The following is a 15,543-nucleotide window of genomic DNA, read 5'->3' as shown; positions in this document are numbered from 1 at the left end:
TGGTAACACAAAGGATGTATTGAACTCTCTTTCAAGACTCCTTAGCCTTTCACAATCAATGTTATTACTACCTCATAGTTGGGGGTTAAGTAGACTGACTCCTTGCCTGTTATTGATTAGCACATAAGTGTATTTTTCCAAAATACAGTCATATTTGCTCTGACCGCAGCTATTGAAAGTGCTATCAGAGGACAGAATATCAGGAAAGGGAATTCACTGACAGAGAAGCCCACGGATTAACTGACTTAACAGACAATAATACACAGAGGAAGCAGCCATTATTCCCCACATCCTCTCATGGTATTTTTTTGTCCTCTACACTCCAGCTTTGAACTTTAAAGCTCCAGATGATTCAGTTTTGTGAAAACAATCTTGCACAGCATCAAGGGAAACAACCTCTTACATGTGCCCAAACAATAAGTAATGGCATCATCTTCCTCAGCCACCAGCTGCTCCATTGTCTCATCACAGACACTGTTTTGAACTTGTCAACTTCACAAGACATTCATATTTCTGTATTCTGCATTACTGTATACACTCAGTGGTATGATTTACACACATGTAACAGCCAGGCCAGTCAATCTCAGCTGAAAAAAAATGTAAGCCCTTTCACAAAAATACTTCCTTTCACATGGTGATCTTATGGTTAATTATTATCTTTTCTTTGGGATATTTATTATAACCATATGTTAACAAACAAAAAGATCACATGGACAAAAAGAAAGATACAGTAGAAATCCAAAAAGCGCTATTTACCCTTCAAGACTAGGTGTAAATATACACCATGTGACTTGAGAGGAAACATGTAAAATCAACAGCACATTGTTGCAAAAAAAAAAATCCATGATCTTTAAATAGCTGCAGCTCTATTCAAAAGATAAACAATAGAGAAAAATGGATAAAGATAGACTGAAAGCATGTTTAATGTTACTGACAAGCTTTTAAAAATGACTGCAAAGTTGATTCAGTTACAAGATGTGCACCACAAATATCTGTGAATGAGCACTACTGTGAGAGACGGCTACAAACACAGTTTTGATGAATTAAGTCCTTTATGAGTGTCAAAGCTGTTTTGTCTAAGTGGCTCAGTTACACAACTTGTACAGAAGGTTTAGTGTGTAGACATTTTGCCAGTAAAATGAAAGGAATCAGACCAGTATTATATGAGTGTTGCTTCTGCAGCAACTGAACTGTGATCAGACTCAAGTGGTTATTTATAAATGCAGTTATATTAATTGAAGAATAAGGTGCTCTCTCTTGCTCCTTGGCATCCGTCTGTTGCAGTTTCTCGACTGTATATTTGAGATCATCAAACTTTATAACCACTTACTTTCACTGATAAGGTTTTAGAGCATGTTAGCTTCAGTCGAACAGTGAAATACTTTTTTGCACTGAATGAGAGATTTGTTGTGTAAAAATGTAGATGGAAAGCTGGAGCTTCATGCATTATGAAGCATGCACAATGAATAAATGACAAATGAAAGTCTATGAACTGCATGAATTATAGTGTAGAATGGGGCTATTTAACAAACAAATCTAGCATTTTTGGGGGCAAGTTTGCCTTTAACAGATATGTGACAGTAAATGAAGGGAGCGACAGAAGGGATGATATGATTACAAAGGTCAAACAGGGGACATTGTGATTATGGACAGTGTCTAAAACTAAAGGCCACCAGGATACAACTACCTAAAAAAATTCTAAACTACTACTTTAACAACCAATATTGCATAACAGCATGTCCCAGGCAGCACAATTTAGCTTTGACATTGGAGGCCAATTATTTTTTAGTTGTGGTGAATGCAGATGAGCTTCCATTGTTATTGATTCCATCTCTATAGCCTGAATTAAGGTATGCTTGAAATGAAATAGCTTGCACGACATGTTGTCTGAACACGTCTGAAGGCAGAAGTTCAGAACGGCCACTCTCAAAGGCAGGGTGGCCGTCACAGAGGGCCCGCGGCGTGATAATTGTACAAATGAGGATAAGGGTGCAGACTTTTGGATAGTCTCTTCTCAAAGGCATTCATAGTGTTGCTCTCAGTTGTACATGTGAAAAATGAAAAGTGACAGAGGTTAGGGAGACAAAGAGAAAAGTTCAAGCCCTTCATACTTTGTTACCTCTGCACATCAGGCCACTTAACTCCCCCTAATTACTTATCTGTGCAGTTTTTTGCTCCAGCTCCACCCTTGTCTTCCCGATTTCAGCTTTGTTTTAAATTACTGTGTGCGTCTCGACTAAATTAAACAAATAAGAGGTGTTATAGTTGAATAGAAAATAATCTAACATACTACATCTGTGCTCTGTAGTAAAGCAAAATGGTTGGGGTTTTTTAGGGTAAACCGTCTGTGATATGCATGTTATATAGTGATGCCACCAATCTCAAAAGGCATTTCCTACAGACCTTTATCATAACGGATCAGCAGTAAAGGTTTGGTGTTGCTCTGTGAGGAAGCCTCTAGCCAGTTGATAATGATGCACACAGTCTTGCATCTCATCAGTGTGAGTTCATTTAACCTCAGACCATTGTTCCACGTCACTTCTCATTTCTCACTACATTGACCTTGATCCTTCTCTGTTTTCCAGTAACAAACACCACTCTCCTGCCCTATATAAAGCAGTTCTCTGAATTGTCACGTGCCATCTCTGCTCAAGACCACGAGACCACAACTTAGTTAAATGCATTTGATTTTTACACTTCATTTACACAGATCAGTTTTTCAGTAGGTTTTGATGCTTTGGATATAAACTAACCCAATGACAAAACCATCCAAGCAAACTACAAACCCAAAGACGAGTGACGAGTAAACTGATTGAAAGGTTAATTATGTAAAATGTGTTGACATTTGTGTACTACTACAGAAATGTAAGGGTTTAAATTGATATGATCATAAGCTATAATCATAGATTGTTAGCTCTTTAAAGGTCTAGGCACAAATAGCTCTTAAAGCTTTGATATTGAGAGGTTGGATTGTTGTTAAAATGCTAGATGCGCCGTGTCAATCTGAGGTCTGTTTGCTGTTTACATCTCCCAATAAAGGGATTCCGCTGAATGACTCAGGCCATCTTGTAAATTGCTTGACGTATAAAAGGAATGAATAAAGGGAATAAAAATATCCAAACAGAGGACATGATTTTTCTGAAAATGGAAATGTTTTATTCATTGTTTCTTTTTAAGCACATTTATAAATGTTGTGTTTAAGTGTATGCATTGGCCTTGAAATGGAAATCCAACAGTTCAATAACTCCCAAAGTCTATATAACTATATCTCTGACATATCTATATCTACAACATTCTTTCTTTTAAAATATAAAAACATAATTTCAAGGTCTGACTGTTTCAGCATAAGGAAGTTTTAAAATAAATCTCTTTTTTTAAATTTATATTCTTCTTTGTAGATTTATTTTTTGATATATTCCAAAGTTTCTACCACATGCTAGCCTTAGTTTCTCTCAATTATGGTCACACCATATAAAAAGGCTTATTATATGGAGCAAATTATATATCAACAACCTATATATTGTATAAATTGTCTCATGAGGATTAATTTGATCTACCCAGTGTCATGGTAGTCAGGAATCATGTGACGTCCATGTTTAAATAGTTTTTTTTTTTTTCCAGGTGGCAGGTCTATTCCGAGATGCCAGTATTGGGAATGCAATCAACATTGTGGTTGTTCGACTCATCATACTGGAGCAGGATGAGGTAAAAACATGTTTGTTTATGTGGAATGTGATTAATTTTAGATTACACCATCTTAAAAAAAGAAGGAATAGGCTTTATTCCTCAAAGGCGTACCGAACAGAATGTGTATGTATGCAGTAATATAGTGACATGCTTAGTAGGGCTGTCACTTTAAAAAAAAAAATCAAGCTCAATATAATTATTTCAAACTCACAGGTAAAACACAACCACACAAAGCCTAATTTTACTATGTAGTTAAATTTAAGTTGTTTTGTTCATTCACATTGTCTCGCTGGAGTGAAAAGCTAACATGACAAGCTAACGTCCCTTAAGGCAATTGTATTTTATTGCAGTAAGTCAGCAAACAGCTTTACCTTCAACCACAGTTTTTCCATCTGTGGTGTCGAATCCAAAATGCTTCCTAACATTACTTTTTAGATTGTTTGGTGTCACAATGATCTGTTTTAGTGCTGTTCACTAGTTTTCTCTAGTTTGTGCTAGTGAAAAAAACAGGGCAGGCAGTGGGTCAGACGGACAATGCATTTTACAAATGCGCCCCCCCGGTGAACTAGCGGGTTTTTCTACCTTTGGACAGAGCCAGGCTAACTGTTTCCCCAATTCCAGCTAAGCTAACCAGCTGCTAACTGTATTTACCCTACAGATATGAGAGTGGTATCGATCTTGTCATCTAACTCTTGGCAAGAAAGCAAATAAGCATATTTCCCAAAACAGTATAACAGATCGAATTTTGAATATAAAGTCACATCCCTAATGCAAAGCAGATGAAATGCATTATAGCACAGACACTCTTACAAGTCTTTTTCTTGCCTCTTTGTACTTTTTAAAAATTGAACAGGGTTTGTTTTTATTAGAGACACCCAATATGACCAATAAAAGACAAAAGCAGAGGGATTCATAATGAATGTCTGTCTCTTTCTTATATATGTACTGTAATACAGTATTTAGTCCGTTGGTCCTTTATGATACCTGGTGCACAAGTGGCTTATCCATTAGCTGAGTTTATTTATTGTCTAATACTGTACAGACATAGTGAATTACAATTATGTATTTGAAGAGTGACACCGTGTTTTACCTCAGTATTTTCATTAGTTTTTGATGCTTTGGAAATGGAATAATCTAAATACAAAACAGGACAAGTAAAAGCCAGTGAATTATTTTGCTCATGCACGTCATTGCTTTGACATGTTGATTAAAGTCTGTGCCACACCCATTTTAGGGTTTATGGCTCCAAATAAAACATAGATAAACATTCTCGTTGTAGATAAAAAATAATTACCAGATTAGCTGTGACTGTCAGTTCTCTGTATTTAATGAATGAAACCTGTATATTTACAGATTACTATTTGCATAATGACATTCATAATGACTCATACTAAGGTTATTCTAGTTCAAAATCATTTCTGCTTTTACATTGTTGGCAGCAGTCAACACTTATCCGATAGAACTTAAATGTTTCCTGCAATGTTCTTCGCAGCAGCAAGAAGGATATAATAGGATATAGATGTGAATGGGTCAAATAAATAGAACTAAAACTAATACAATAACAAATTAGTAAACTGATAACACTGTGACAAATGAGACTAAAAAAAAGATATGCTTATGTGCCTCGCTAGTTATTCTGATCATCATGTGTACAAATTGAAAAGCATATGCAAAGAAACACGTCCTGTAACATGTAATGTATCCAAACCAACTGTAACTACTACAAGGCTGATGGCATAAGTCAGTGCTCCCAAAAGCTGAGGTATGGAACAGAGTGACATATAATGCTATTACCTTACTTTTACCATCTCAATGACTGTTATTTGGGCCCACTCTATCAAATGATGCAGCCTTTTAGCTGAATTGCACCAGAGATGCAACCTAATTTTCCATCAGATAGAACCAGTATTTTTCCCTTTGCTGTGCACCAGTGACATCCCTTTTTGTACACTTATAGTACATTAGATGCTCATTTGTTTACTTCATGTTCTCTTCCCTTCCTCTCAATGTGACATGTGGAAAACAGGATGACTTAAAGATTACACACCATGCTGACAACAGCTTGAACAGCTTCTGTAAGTGGCAGAAGAAACTCAACATGAAAGGTGATGAACACCCGCTGCACCATGATGTGTCAGTTCTGCTCACCAGGTAAATAATAATGGTCTTCCATGAGAGTCTGTTTTTAATTGGTTTTTATCACGTCATTCCAAAGAAGTTAATGATTGAAAGCTGCATGCAACTGTATCACAAGCTTGGAGTCTTTGTCATGTCACTAGCTGTTCTGAATTAACACTGCCATTAATAGACGTTAACAGAATAATAATCAGATCCCACATGCCTCGATAGATGAACTGCAGGTACAATGAATGATCACTAAATAAGTAGCCAGTTTGAAGGTCTGTTTTTCAAACAACCATTTCAGACGGTGTGAGTCATTCATACAGTATCCAGCAACTTACTTGTATCCTTCACATCATTAAAAAAAGATCATGAAATTTCCAGTACAAAGGGCAGTAAAAAACTAAATGATGGACAAATATGACTTTCTTTTCCTGTTTCAATATGAAGAGGCAGTGTACCAGCTCTAATCTGAGTACAAATAGACCTTTTTCTCTTTGATTAAAACTAAAGTAAGAACAGAAGTAAAAATGGATGTACGATGTAATTAATAGCAGCAAGGTCAGCAAGTATAGTATATGTAAACAGTGTACACCTGAATACTATATAGTATGATTAAGTAATAATACTTAGTGTTTGTCTGTATTATTATAGAAATATAATATAGTATATAATGTAATAAAGCAGTATAACATATTAACATAATATGGTAGTAGTATAATATAGTACAGTATAATATAATATGGTATATAAGATATAGTATAAGGTGAACAAGAGTATAAGGTGAACAATAGTATAGTACAGCAATATAACATATAATATAGTATCATAATATTGTAATAATATTGTATATGATAAACAATAAATTATTATATATATTATAATATATAACAGAATATATAAATCAGTCCAGCAGAGCGATAATGGATAGTGAATTCCCATTGATTAACCTGTTCCATAGCCTGCCAGTACAAACCTTTCACTGAGCCTCACAGGGGTCCCACTACATATCTCCTGTTATTGCTAAAGTGGAAGCATATCTTTGAACTCCAAGGAAATATCGGATAGCCCGGTTATGAATAGCTTCTCTCCTGCTGCATAATCAAGAACTGGACACAAGCCTGAAAGAGTTTGGTACAAGTCAGTATAGCATAATGGAAAAGATATTTGTAATGATACTGAACAGTATATACACTCATTGCAAATTAATTTGTTTGTTGTTTTATATCTGTTATTTTCTGGTTCAGCTTTTACTGAGGTTACCCCCCTGAAATTACACATCATTCAAATTAGAAACACTGTGAGTGAATAAGGAATGAAGACATTTACAAGGTTGCTGTCCATTTAACAGCAAACACTGTTTGCTTACTTGTGAACAGCAGAAACATCAATCTTGCGCTGAATGTAGATATCTAGTGTTGGTCACCTTGGTACTGTAAATGTGGGATCACATGCTGTATTGATCTTATCACCTCAAACTGAGGTCCCTCAACTTCCTACCTACAGAAGAAATCTTCTGTTTGTTTCAACAGCTTATCAATAGAGTGGAAGAATGTTCCTTTGAGACTGTAGCATGTCTCCGTAAGTTCACTGCTGTCCTGTCTTACACCGTGTGTCTGCACAGGAGGCGTAACGTGAGCAGCATGTTAGCAGAGCAGCAGCAACAGCTTCAGTGCTCCATCAGTGTCTATACAGGATGCGTTCAAGCACAGTTTGAATGTAGGTCATACACATTTTGGCAGCGCTCAGAGCCCAACGCACAATCACTGTAGTTACAAACATGAAATGGAAGATAGACTTGGAGCGTAAAAATACAGTTCACTAAAAATACATTTCACTGCGTATAGTGCGAGTGAAAAGCATAGACTATATAAAATATGCATGTAGTCTCTGTGATGTCACCCATAGGTTTCTTGAGAGCCAGTGTGAAGCTCAGTGTGATGGCTCTGACTGTCGGCATCTTGGCAGTGACTGACTCTGCCAGTAGGGAGTCTCTGCAGACCGGAGACTTTGAATGGGGGCGTAACTGTCAATAATTTTTAATTTGGCTAATCAGAGGCTCACAATCCTCTGTCAGTCAAAAACTAATTTCACCAATACGCCGCCTGCACCAGTTGTCAATGAGTTTTTAATTCAGCGAATCATTTCACAGTTTTATAAGGGGGGATGTACACAAACAACTCACACTCCATCCATTTGTTTTGTATGGTTTACAGGGGTTTCCATTGCTTTATGGTTCATTTAATTCAACCAAAGAAACTGTGATGATATAGCATCCAGGCTAACAGTAAATATTCATTAGATCATTATTGTAAAATAACGTTAGCCTTGAGTTCACAATTGGTGTGCCTGTTTAAAGTGGAAGTAGACAACTTTTCAACTAGCTACTTTCTTGTTCATAACAGAATATAGTAACTTTCACAACTGCTCATTTTACAAAGGCCACCGCAAGAAAACGTGTTCAGTTCAATTCTTCTCACGATTCGCATTTTTAATTTGGCATGTGTTTTACGTCGGATGCCCTTCCTGACACAACCCTCTGCATTTATCCAGACTTGGGACTAGCACAAGAAGACACTGGCTTGTGCCCCCTTGCGGTTGATATTCAGTTCAATTCAGTATCCTTTATTGGCATGAGTGTAATAAAGACAATATTGCCAAAGCGTCAAGTAATTATAATGACATTAAAAGAAAAAATATATATAATTCATAAAATCAGGAAAATAGCAGAAAAAAAACAATGAACAATTGCTCTGTGTGTTTGTGAAAGACTGTGGAAGTGTGTGTTGATGTTGTTAGTGAGTGTGTGGGTGCGTGTGAGTGTGTGTGTTGATGTTGTTGGTAGCCCACCAAAATCTGTTTCTGAATAAATTTGAGGCGAGAAATAAGCAATCCAGTTACAGCCTGTGGTAGCTCATTAGCCACCAGCGAACAGCCAACAAATGCTGTTCTGATAAATAATGTGTGTGTTCTAAAATGAGCTACTCAAGTTACTCACTGTTACTGTTACTTACTGGTTACTAGTTCTGTTATGATCAAAAGTTGTCTACTTCCACTTTAAAATGTTGATTATTGCTGTCTGTTGACTTTGAACATTTGACTAGAGCTGAAAACTTCAGATCTAAACATTGAGAAACACAGCAACTTTGCTTCTTCGTGTCATACCTCCCCCTTCTTCTATGAGAAAGATGATTAGCCGAATTAAAAACTGATTGACAACTGGTTAAGGCGGCGTATTGGTGAAATCGAGCTCGCCAGTCTGATCTCCTCAGGGAGGTTGTTCCAGAGAGTGGGGGCCCTAACAGAAAAGGCCCGGTCACCCTTGGTCTTCAGAATGTGGAATGGCTAGCAGAGCCTTGGTTGAGGACCTCAGGTTGCGACCAGGCACGTACAGTATGGTGTCAAAAGATCTGAAATGTATTTGGGTGCTAGTCCAGAACGGGCCTTAAAAGTTATCAATGATATCTTAAAATCAATTCTAAAATTTACTGGGAGCAAATGAAGGGAAGCTAAAATAGGAGTAATGTGCTCTCTTTTTTGGTTTTGGTGAGGAGTCTGGCTGCGGCATTTTGGACAAGCTGTAATTTATGTAAACTCCATGAGTTTCCAATGGCTACACTAAAAGATCTATCTAATAAGTAGGAATAAAACAGAACTAGAGATGCCAACCCAGTGTTTGAGACATTCCAATAAAATGCAATGGTCAATAGTATCAAATGCAGCACTTAAGTCTAACAGAACTAAAACAGAAGATTTTCCAGCATCCGCGGCAACCAGCGGATCATTCATCACTTTTAGTCTGTTTAAGAGTCTGTTTCTGTTTTAGAAAAGCAATCAGTTGCTCAGCAACAACTTTTTCTAGAACCTTAGAAAAGGCAGTTTGGAAATTGGTCTCAAGTTATCCATGGAGTTAGGGTCTAAAGAGGGTTTTTTCAGAAGGGGTTGAACTATTGCATTGTTAAAATAAGCAGGGACAGAACCACCAATAGTGAAATGTTAATTATGGCGAGAATATAGGGACTGATCCATATACTGTACTTCTTTTAGAAATCTCACAGGCAGGATGTCGAGCACACGCAGAGAGCTTCATTTTATTAATCACCTCAGTGAGATTGTCAATAGATATTGTGCCAAAGGATTAAATGAAGGCAGCAGTTTTAAAAGAAATCGTTGTGTCCTGTGCAGGAGGGGGAATGTGCATAGTGATGTAAAAAAAAGTTCAAGGGCACAGCCAATCGCTGTAGACCACTGCTTGATGAAAAACGAATTACTAGTGTTTCTGAATTTCCAGAACTGTACGATGAAAAACTGGCCTCATATTGAGACCAGACAAAAAAAGATATTGGCTTGGCGAAATATCACCATGCAGATGCAGATACCAGGTTTGTTACAAAAACACTGTTTGAGTCTTTGAAATGTAGCAATCTACTGCTAGCAACATTAGCAATGGAGCTAAGAAAAAAATCTTTAGCACCCTGGTAAAGAAAGCTCACAAATGGCTCTATTTCTTAAGAAAACTTAAGAAGGCTTAATCCCTGTGCCAAGTTCTGGTTAACTTTTACAGAGGAGCGATAGAAAGCATCCTGACTAGAAACAAGCAGAGCCCAAAGGATACTAAAAGACAATACCCACCCCAGCCACAGTCTGTTCACCCTGATGCCAATGACGATACAGAAGTATCTGCTTTTGCGATCACAATAGGGCCCTAAGCGTCTACATCCTAGCAGTTCTTTGAGGTTGTATTTAGGCGCAGTGGTGCTTTGAGCTAAATGCTAATGTCAGTATGCTAACATGCTCCCAATGACATTAATAGGATGTTGGTATTTAGGAGGTATAATGTTAACATGTTCATTAGCACTAAACACAAAGTACACTTGAGGTTGATGGGAATGTCATTAGTTTTGCAGTTATTTATTCATAAACTGAAAGCGCTATATAAATGCAGTGTCCACTGGACACATTTATTTATATATGTGCATATAATGTATGTATATATGTGTGTATATATGTAAATACTGTATGTGTATGCGCTGTATGGCAAGTCAAATTGATTTGGGTACATTTAAAAACCGAAGAAAAGAGGTGGGCCTTGAGCTGTGCTTTGAATGACTCAGTAGGAGGCAGATCTGATGTTGTGGGGCAGTTTGTTCCACAGACTGGGGCCCACAACTGAGAAGGCACGGTCACCCCTGAGCTTCTGGTCAGCTGACCTGAGTGATCTAGTTGGGGTATAGGAGGTTAAAAGGTCAGCTAGGCAATGGGGAGCCAGTCCATGAAGTGCTTTGTAGACAAACAGTAAGGTTTTAAAATGAACTCTAAAACTGACAGGGAGCCAGTGGAGGAAGGCAAGGACGGGGGGAAATGTGCTCACGCTTATGGGAACCAGTTAAAAACCTTGCAGTAGCGTTCTGCACATACTGCAGACGTGAGAGTGAAGACTGACAGGCTCCCATGTACAAGGAGTTACAAAAGTCAAGGTGAGCGGTAATGAAAGCATGGATTAATTTTTCACAATCTTGGAATGATAGGAAGGGTTTTACTTTGGCTAAGGCTCGCAGTTGGAAAAAACTGCGTCTCAGCACAGAGTTTATCTTTTTGTCAAATTAATTTTTTTGAGTCCAAAATCATCCCAAGATTTTTTGCATAGGGTTTTGCATATATGAAAGGATAGTTGATTAAAATATATGTTAAATATATAACACAGACACATATGAATTTATATATTTTTTGATATATGTGAAAGATATATTTGTATAACACATACAGTACTGCCATCGTTTATATCTGTTATCCATCACCTTATAATTGTTTCAACGAATATCTGACCAACACTCCTTCACTTTTCACAGGAAGGACATCTGTGCAGCCATCAACATGCCTTGTGAGACTCTGGGTCTGTCCCATGTGGCGGGGATGTGTCAGTCACATCGCAGTTGCAGTATTAGTGAGGACACAGGCCTCCCATTGGCCTTCACTGTAGCTCACGAGCTGGGACACAAGTAAGGTTTCACTGCGCACACAAACACACACGTACACACATTATAATATTCTGATAAAGAAACAGCCCTCTCTGGTGACGGTTGACTTTTCTGGCTTAATTGACTGTTGCTAGCAGATTTTATCAGCTGTAGCAAAGCTAGCTAATTAAACTGGCACTCTGTTGCTCATTACTGCTATTTTATCACAGCTCTTTCAGCTTCTTAATTACCCTTTTGAAATTAGTGCTTGAAGATTTTTTTTTTTTTTTTTTGCTCAAATTACTTCACAATAGACTTGGTAATTAAAGGAAATAAATGGCATTTAAACAAACAAAAACACATAATGCCATGTCCTGCTCTGCCTCTTAGTTTTTGTTTTCCTCAGTTTCATGTTTTCTATCGGTTTGCTGTTGTTTCTTTGAAATATTCTCCCTCCCTCGTGTGTCTTGTAATTTTGCTTCCTGTCTTTGATTGCTTGCCTTTATTGGTTTCACCTGTGTTTTGTTGTCTCCCTCACCTGAGTGTATTTAGTCTGTGTTCTTCCTTTGTTCTGTGTCAGATCGCCATTGTCTCTATGTCAAGCGTCTCGGCCTTTGTGTCCTGTGGTCCCGCCACTGTGTTTTGGATTACTTCTCGGTTTCGTTTGGATCTTGCCTACATGATTGGACTCTGTTTGTTGTTTGCTCCCCTTGGACTGGTTTGCCATTGTTGGACTGTGTTCCTGTTTTGTTTTTTTTGACTACTGCCTGCCTCTCCACGCTGTAATCCTTTTGTCTTTATTTAATGGTTTAAGCTGCACCTATTCTGCTTGTGCATCTGAATTTGGGTCCTACTCCTGCCTTACTGGTTCTCTGGCTTGTCTAACAATACAACACATAAGCTTTATCGGAAAGGAACAAAAAACACAAAAAGCAAAAGCCATCTCATCTCAAGGTAATCTCATTACATGGATTAAGCACAGGAGCTGTTTTAAACCTCCTGAACTAATTATATTTTAAACAACGTATTAGAGTATTACATTTTTTTATTAATTATTTTTGTTGGGTCCATTTGACTGAAAGCATGTGCTTTGCCCTTGTAAGATACCAGTTAAAGCAAACCAATGAAACCCATAATTTATATTCCATAGCAACCAGTTAGTTGAAAACACTAGTGTTTGCTGCTCTAATAAGTTTGCAGCCCTCCATGTACAATTATTGTGGGGAAAAATGTATTGGTATAAAGGAGTGTTCAAGTTATGCGCTGACATGATAGTTGACCTGAGAAGTATCCCTGAGTCCTTCAGACCCTAACCCTAACCCTGGCTGCATGGAGGTAAAAGATAAGCTGAAGACCTTGGAGATGCTTAACCTTCATAATAAGCATGGATGAGATCTGGTCTTGGCCGTCAGACACAGACAAAATCTCACATTGTTTGCTGTGGCAAAGCTTGTAGGTTGTCCATTGAGAGCCTTCGATATGTAATGAGAAATTTCAAAAATGTTATTGCAGACTCCCTACTTTGTCTTGCATTGTAGCTCCCTGGATTTACAGACCACCCTGATTTTAAAAGGATTAACAATAGATGCATATACTGCACAGAGACAAGATGTTACTCTAAATTTTATGCCCTCTGTATGTTGATTGACTGCCCCGTAGCTACAACTGATTGTATTGTAATGGTGAGGAATAACACAAAGTGTAATACAGAAGTCAGACAGACAAACCTTCGATCGAGGAAATGTGCTGAGACAATTGCACACATTGTTTACCTTTACTCCCATTTGTGCAGTTTGCAATTATAATCAAATTCTCTTCAGACTAATTCAACTTAAATCAATAAAAACAAGCAGTGTGGAAGATAGCTTTTGTTGTATTTGTTCATCTTGATTGTTGTGGTCCAGCTGAGCCGGGAAGTACCTTTTTAAAATTTTATCTTGCCATATGTATGTATGGTTGGCAGCTAGTCCTGGATATATGTTCAGGGTGTTTTTAAGTATGCATGAACACGTCCTGGATTGAATATTCACAGGAGCCCCTTGTGAATACCAAGCTGTTCTTCCTATAGGGAGAAAAATGAATTCACTGACGCTCAAACAGTAGACTGACAGACTGAGGTTGTTTTCATCTTTCAACAGTGCAATAGTACAGGTGGTACAGGTAGTATGTACATGTAGTTTTGTTACCGCTCATCTTTCTCATAATTAGACCCCATTTAGCTTAGATTCTTGTTTTATCTTCGCTGCTTTGCTCGTAGGTCTCCTCTTTTGATTTACTAAAGAGGATAAACACAATGAAAGTGATTTTGTTTTTCCTTCTGCCACAATGAGAAACTTAAAGCTGCTGCTTGCCACTGGTAACACTGTAAAGGGGCTCATTTCTTCATTGATGCCGTGAAACTGGTGATAGCAATTGTCCAAAAAGCAAAATACGATACAAGAGATACAGAGATACAGTCACAGAGCTAACTAGCTGCTAACAGAGCTTCAGAGAGCAAAGTGATGTTTTTTTTTACTCTCGGAAACAGCCTTTGGCAGAGCATAACATTACAACGGCAAGTAATAAATAATAAATATTACCAGACAAAAGCTAAATTTCATTTTGTAGTTTTGTTATATTCTGAATTAACATTTATGCCTACAGCTGATAAAATATGCCAACAATCCTTGTTGTTTTTATCTAATGGTCGCTAATGGTCCACCCATAAGCAATTAAAAAAAAATCAGACTTGCTGTACAAACTCCTATTTTGTTAATGTAGTAATAATTTTCAAAGCACATATAAGGGCTGAATTTATCTGTTGAAACCCCATGTATTTGTATATGTTGTTGCACACTGCAGCTTTACCTTGAAGTATGTGCCCACTCACTTTAATTTCCCTCTGTGTGGGATGTGCTTTTATGTCACAGCTTTGGGATGCAGCATGATGGCAACGGTAATGACTGTGAACCCATTGGGAAACAACCTTTCGTCATGTCTCCACAGCTCCTGTACGGCACCTCCCTGCCCAGGTGGTCACGCTGCAGTCGCCAGTATATCACCCGCTTCCTAGAGTGAGTGCCACACATGCTGTATGAGTACTGCTGTCTGACATATAAATGAGTGTCCAAGGTTGCCTGTGCCCACAACTTTTTGAATGCATCCATGTAGATGTCTCGAAGGCAAACGGTAACCATACACTGTATATATAATGTACATGTATATACAGTGCTCTTTTTCCAAAATTTAAAATCTGTGTAACACTACCTCACTAAGTTGAACTAATTGGAATCAATAATTTTATTGGTGGATGTGCACTGTACTATTTTGTGCATATTATTATGTTTTTTAATTTAATTAAAATTTTCTATTACTTTTTAACATCTGGTTGTGGACTATAGATGAAAATTAGCCAGTTACAGTTCTTTGTTTCTGTTGATCAGTGAGCATTGTCCTAGTCAAATAAACTAATAAAATGAAATAAAATAAAATTAATTCTTATGTAAGGTAACACAAAGCTGTTCTTAACTACAAGCAGTGATGTTTATACAACAATCATTCTTTTTCGGCGTCTGCATAGCCTAGTTTAATTATATTGTAGACAGTTTGAGGCTGCAATGTAAATTCCTCAGTTACATTTTTACCATATTCTGACCTGAGGGCAGACACACTATTGTGTCCAACTACTTGTCCAATACATGTAACATAGTTCCTGCTGTAGGATTACTGGTGTTGTGTACACATACAGATCTTATAAACAACACTGAGCTGCCGTGAACAACAGTGTTTAGAGCCACCA

General features: G+C 37.6%; 1 protein-coding gene across 2 annotated transcripts in view; it reads left to right on the top strand.

The window, feature by feature from the left end:
* Positions 1-15,543, top strand: part of LOC122873928 (A disintegrin and metalloproteinase with thrombospondin motifs 7) — an 88,762-nt gene that overhangs the window by 16,440 nt on the left and 56,779 nt on the right. For both annotated transcript variants that reach the window (XR_006377540.1, XM_044191299.1), the window contains exons 5-8: positions 3,622-3,705; positions 5,714-5,838; positions 11,658-11,807; positions 14,675-14,818. Coding sequence is in view for 1 of the 2 variants with exons in the window: in XM_044191299.1 (XP_044047234.1) it covers positions 3,622-3,705; positions 5,714-5,838; positions 11,658-11,807; positions 14,675-14,818 (503 nt within the window). In the remaining variant the exon portion in view is untranslated. The remainder of the gene's footprint in view (positions 1-3,621; positions 3,706-5,713; positions 5,839-11,657; positions 11,808-14,674; positions 14,819-15,543) is intronic.

The sequence above is a fragment of the Siniperca chuatsi genome, linkage group LG1, assembly GCF_020085105.1.
Source record: "Siniperca chuatsi isolate FFG_IHB_CAS linkage group LG1, ASM2008510v1, whole genome shotgun sequence".
NCBI classification, from domain to species: domain Eukaryota; kingdom Metazoa; phylum Chordata; class Actinopteri; order Centrarchiformes; family Sinipercidae; genus Siniperca; species Siniperca chuatsi.
This window is presented reverse-complemented; position numbering and strand designations above follow the sequence as displayed.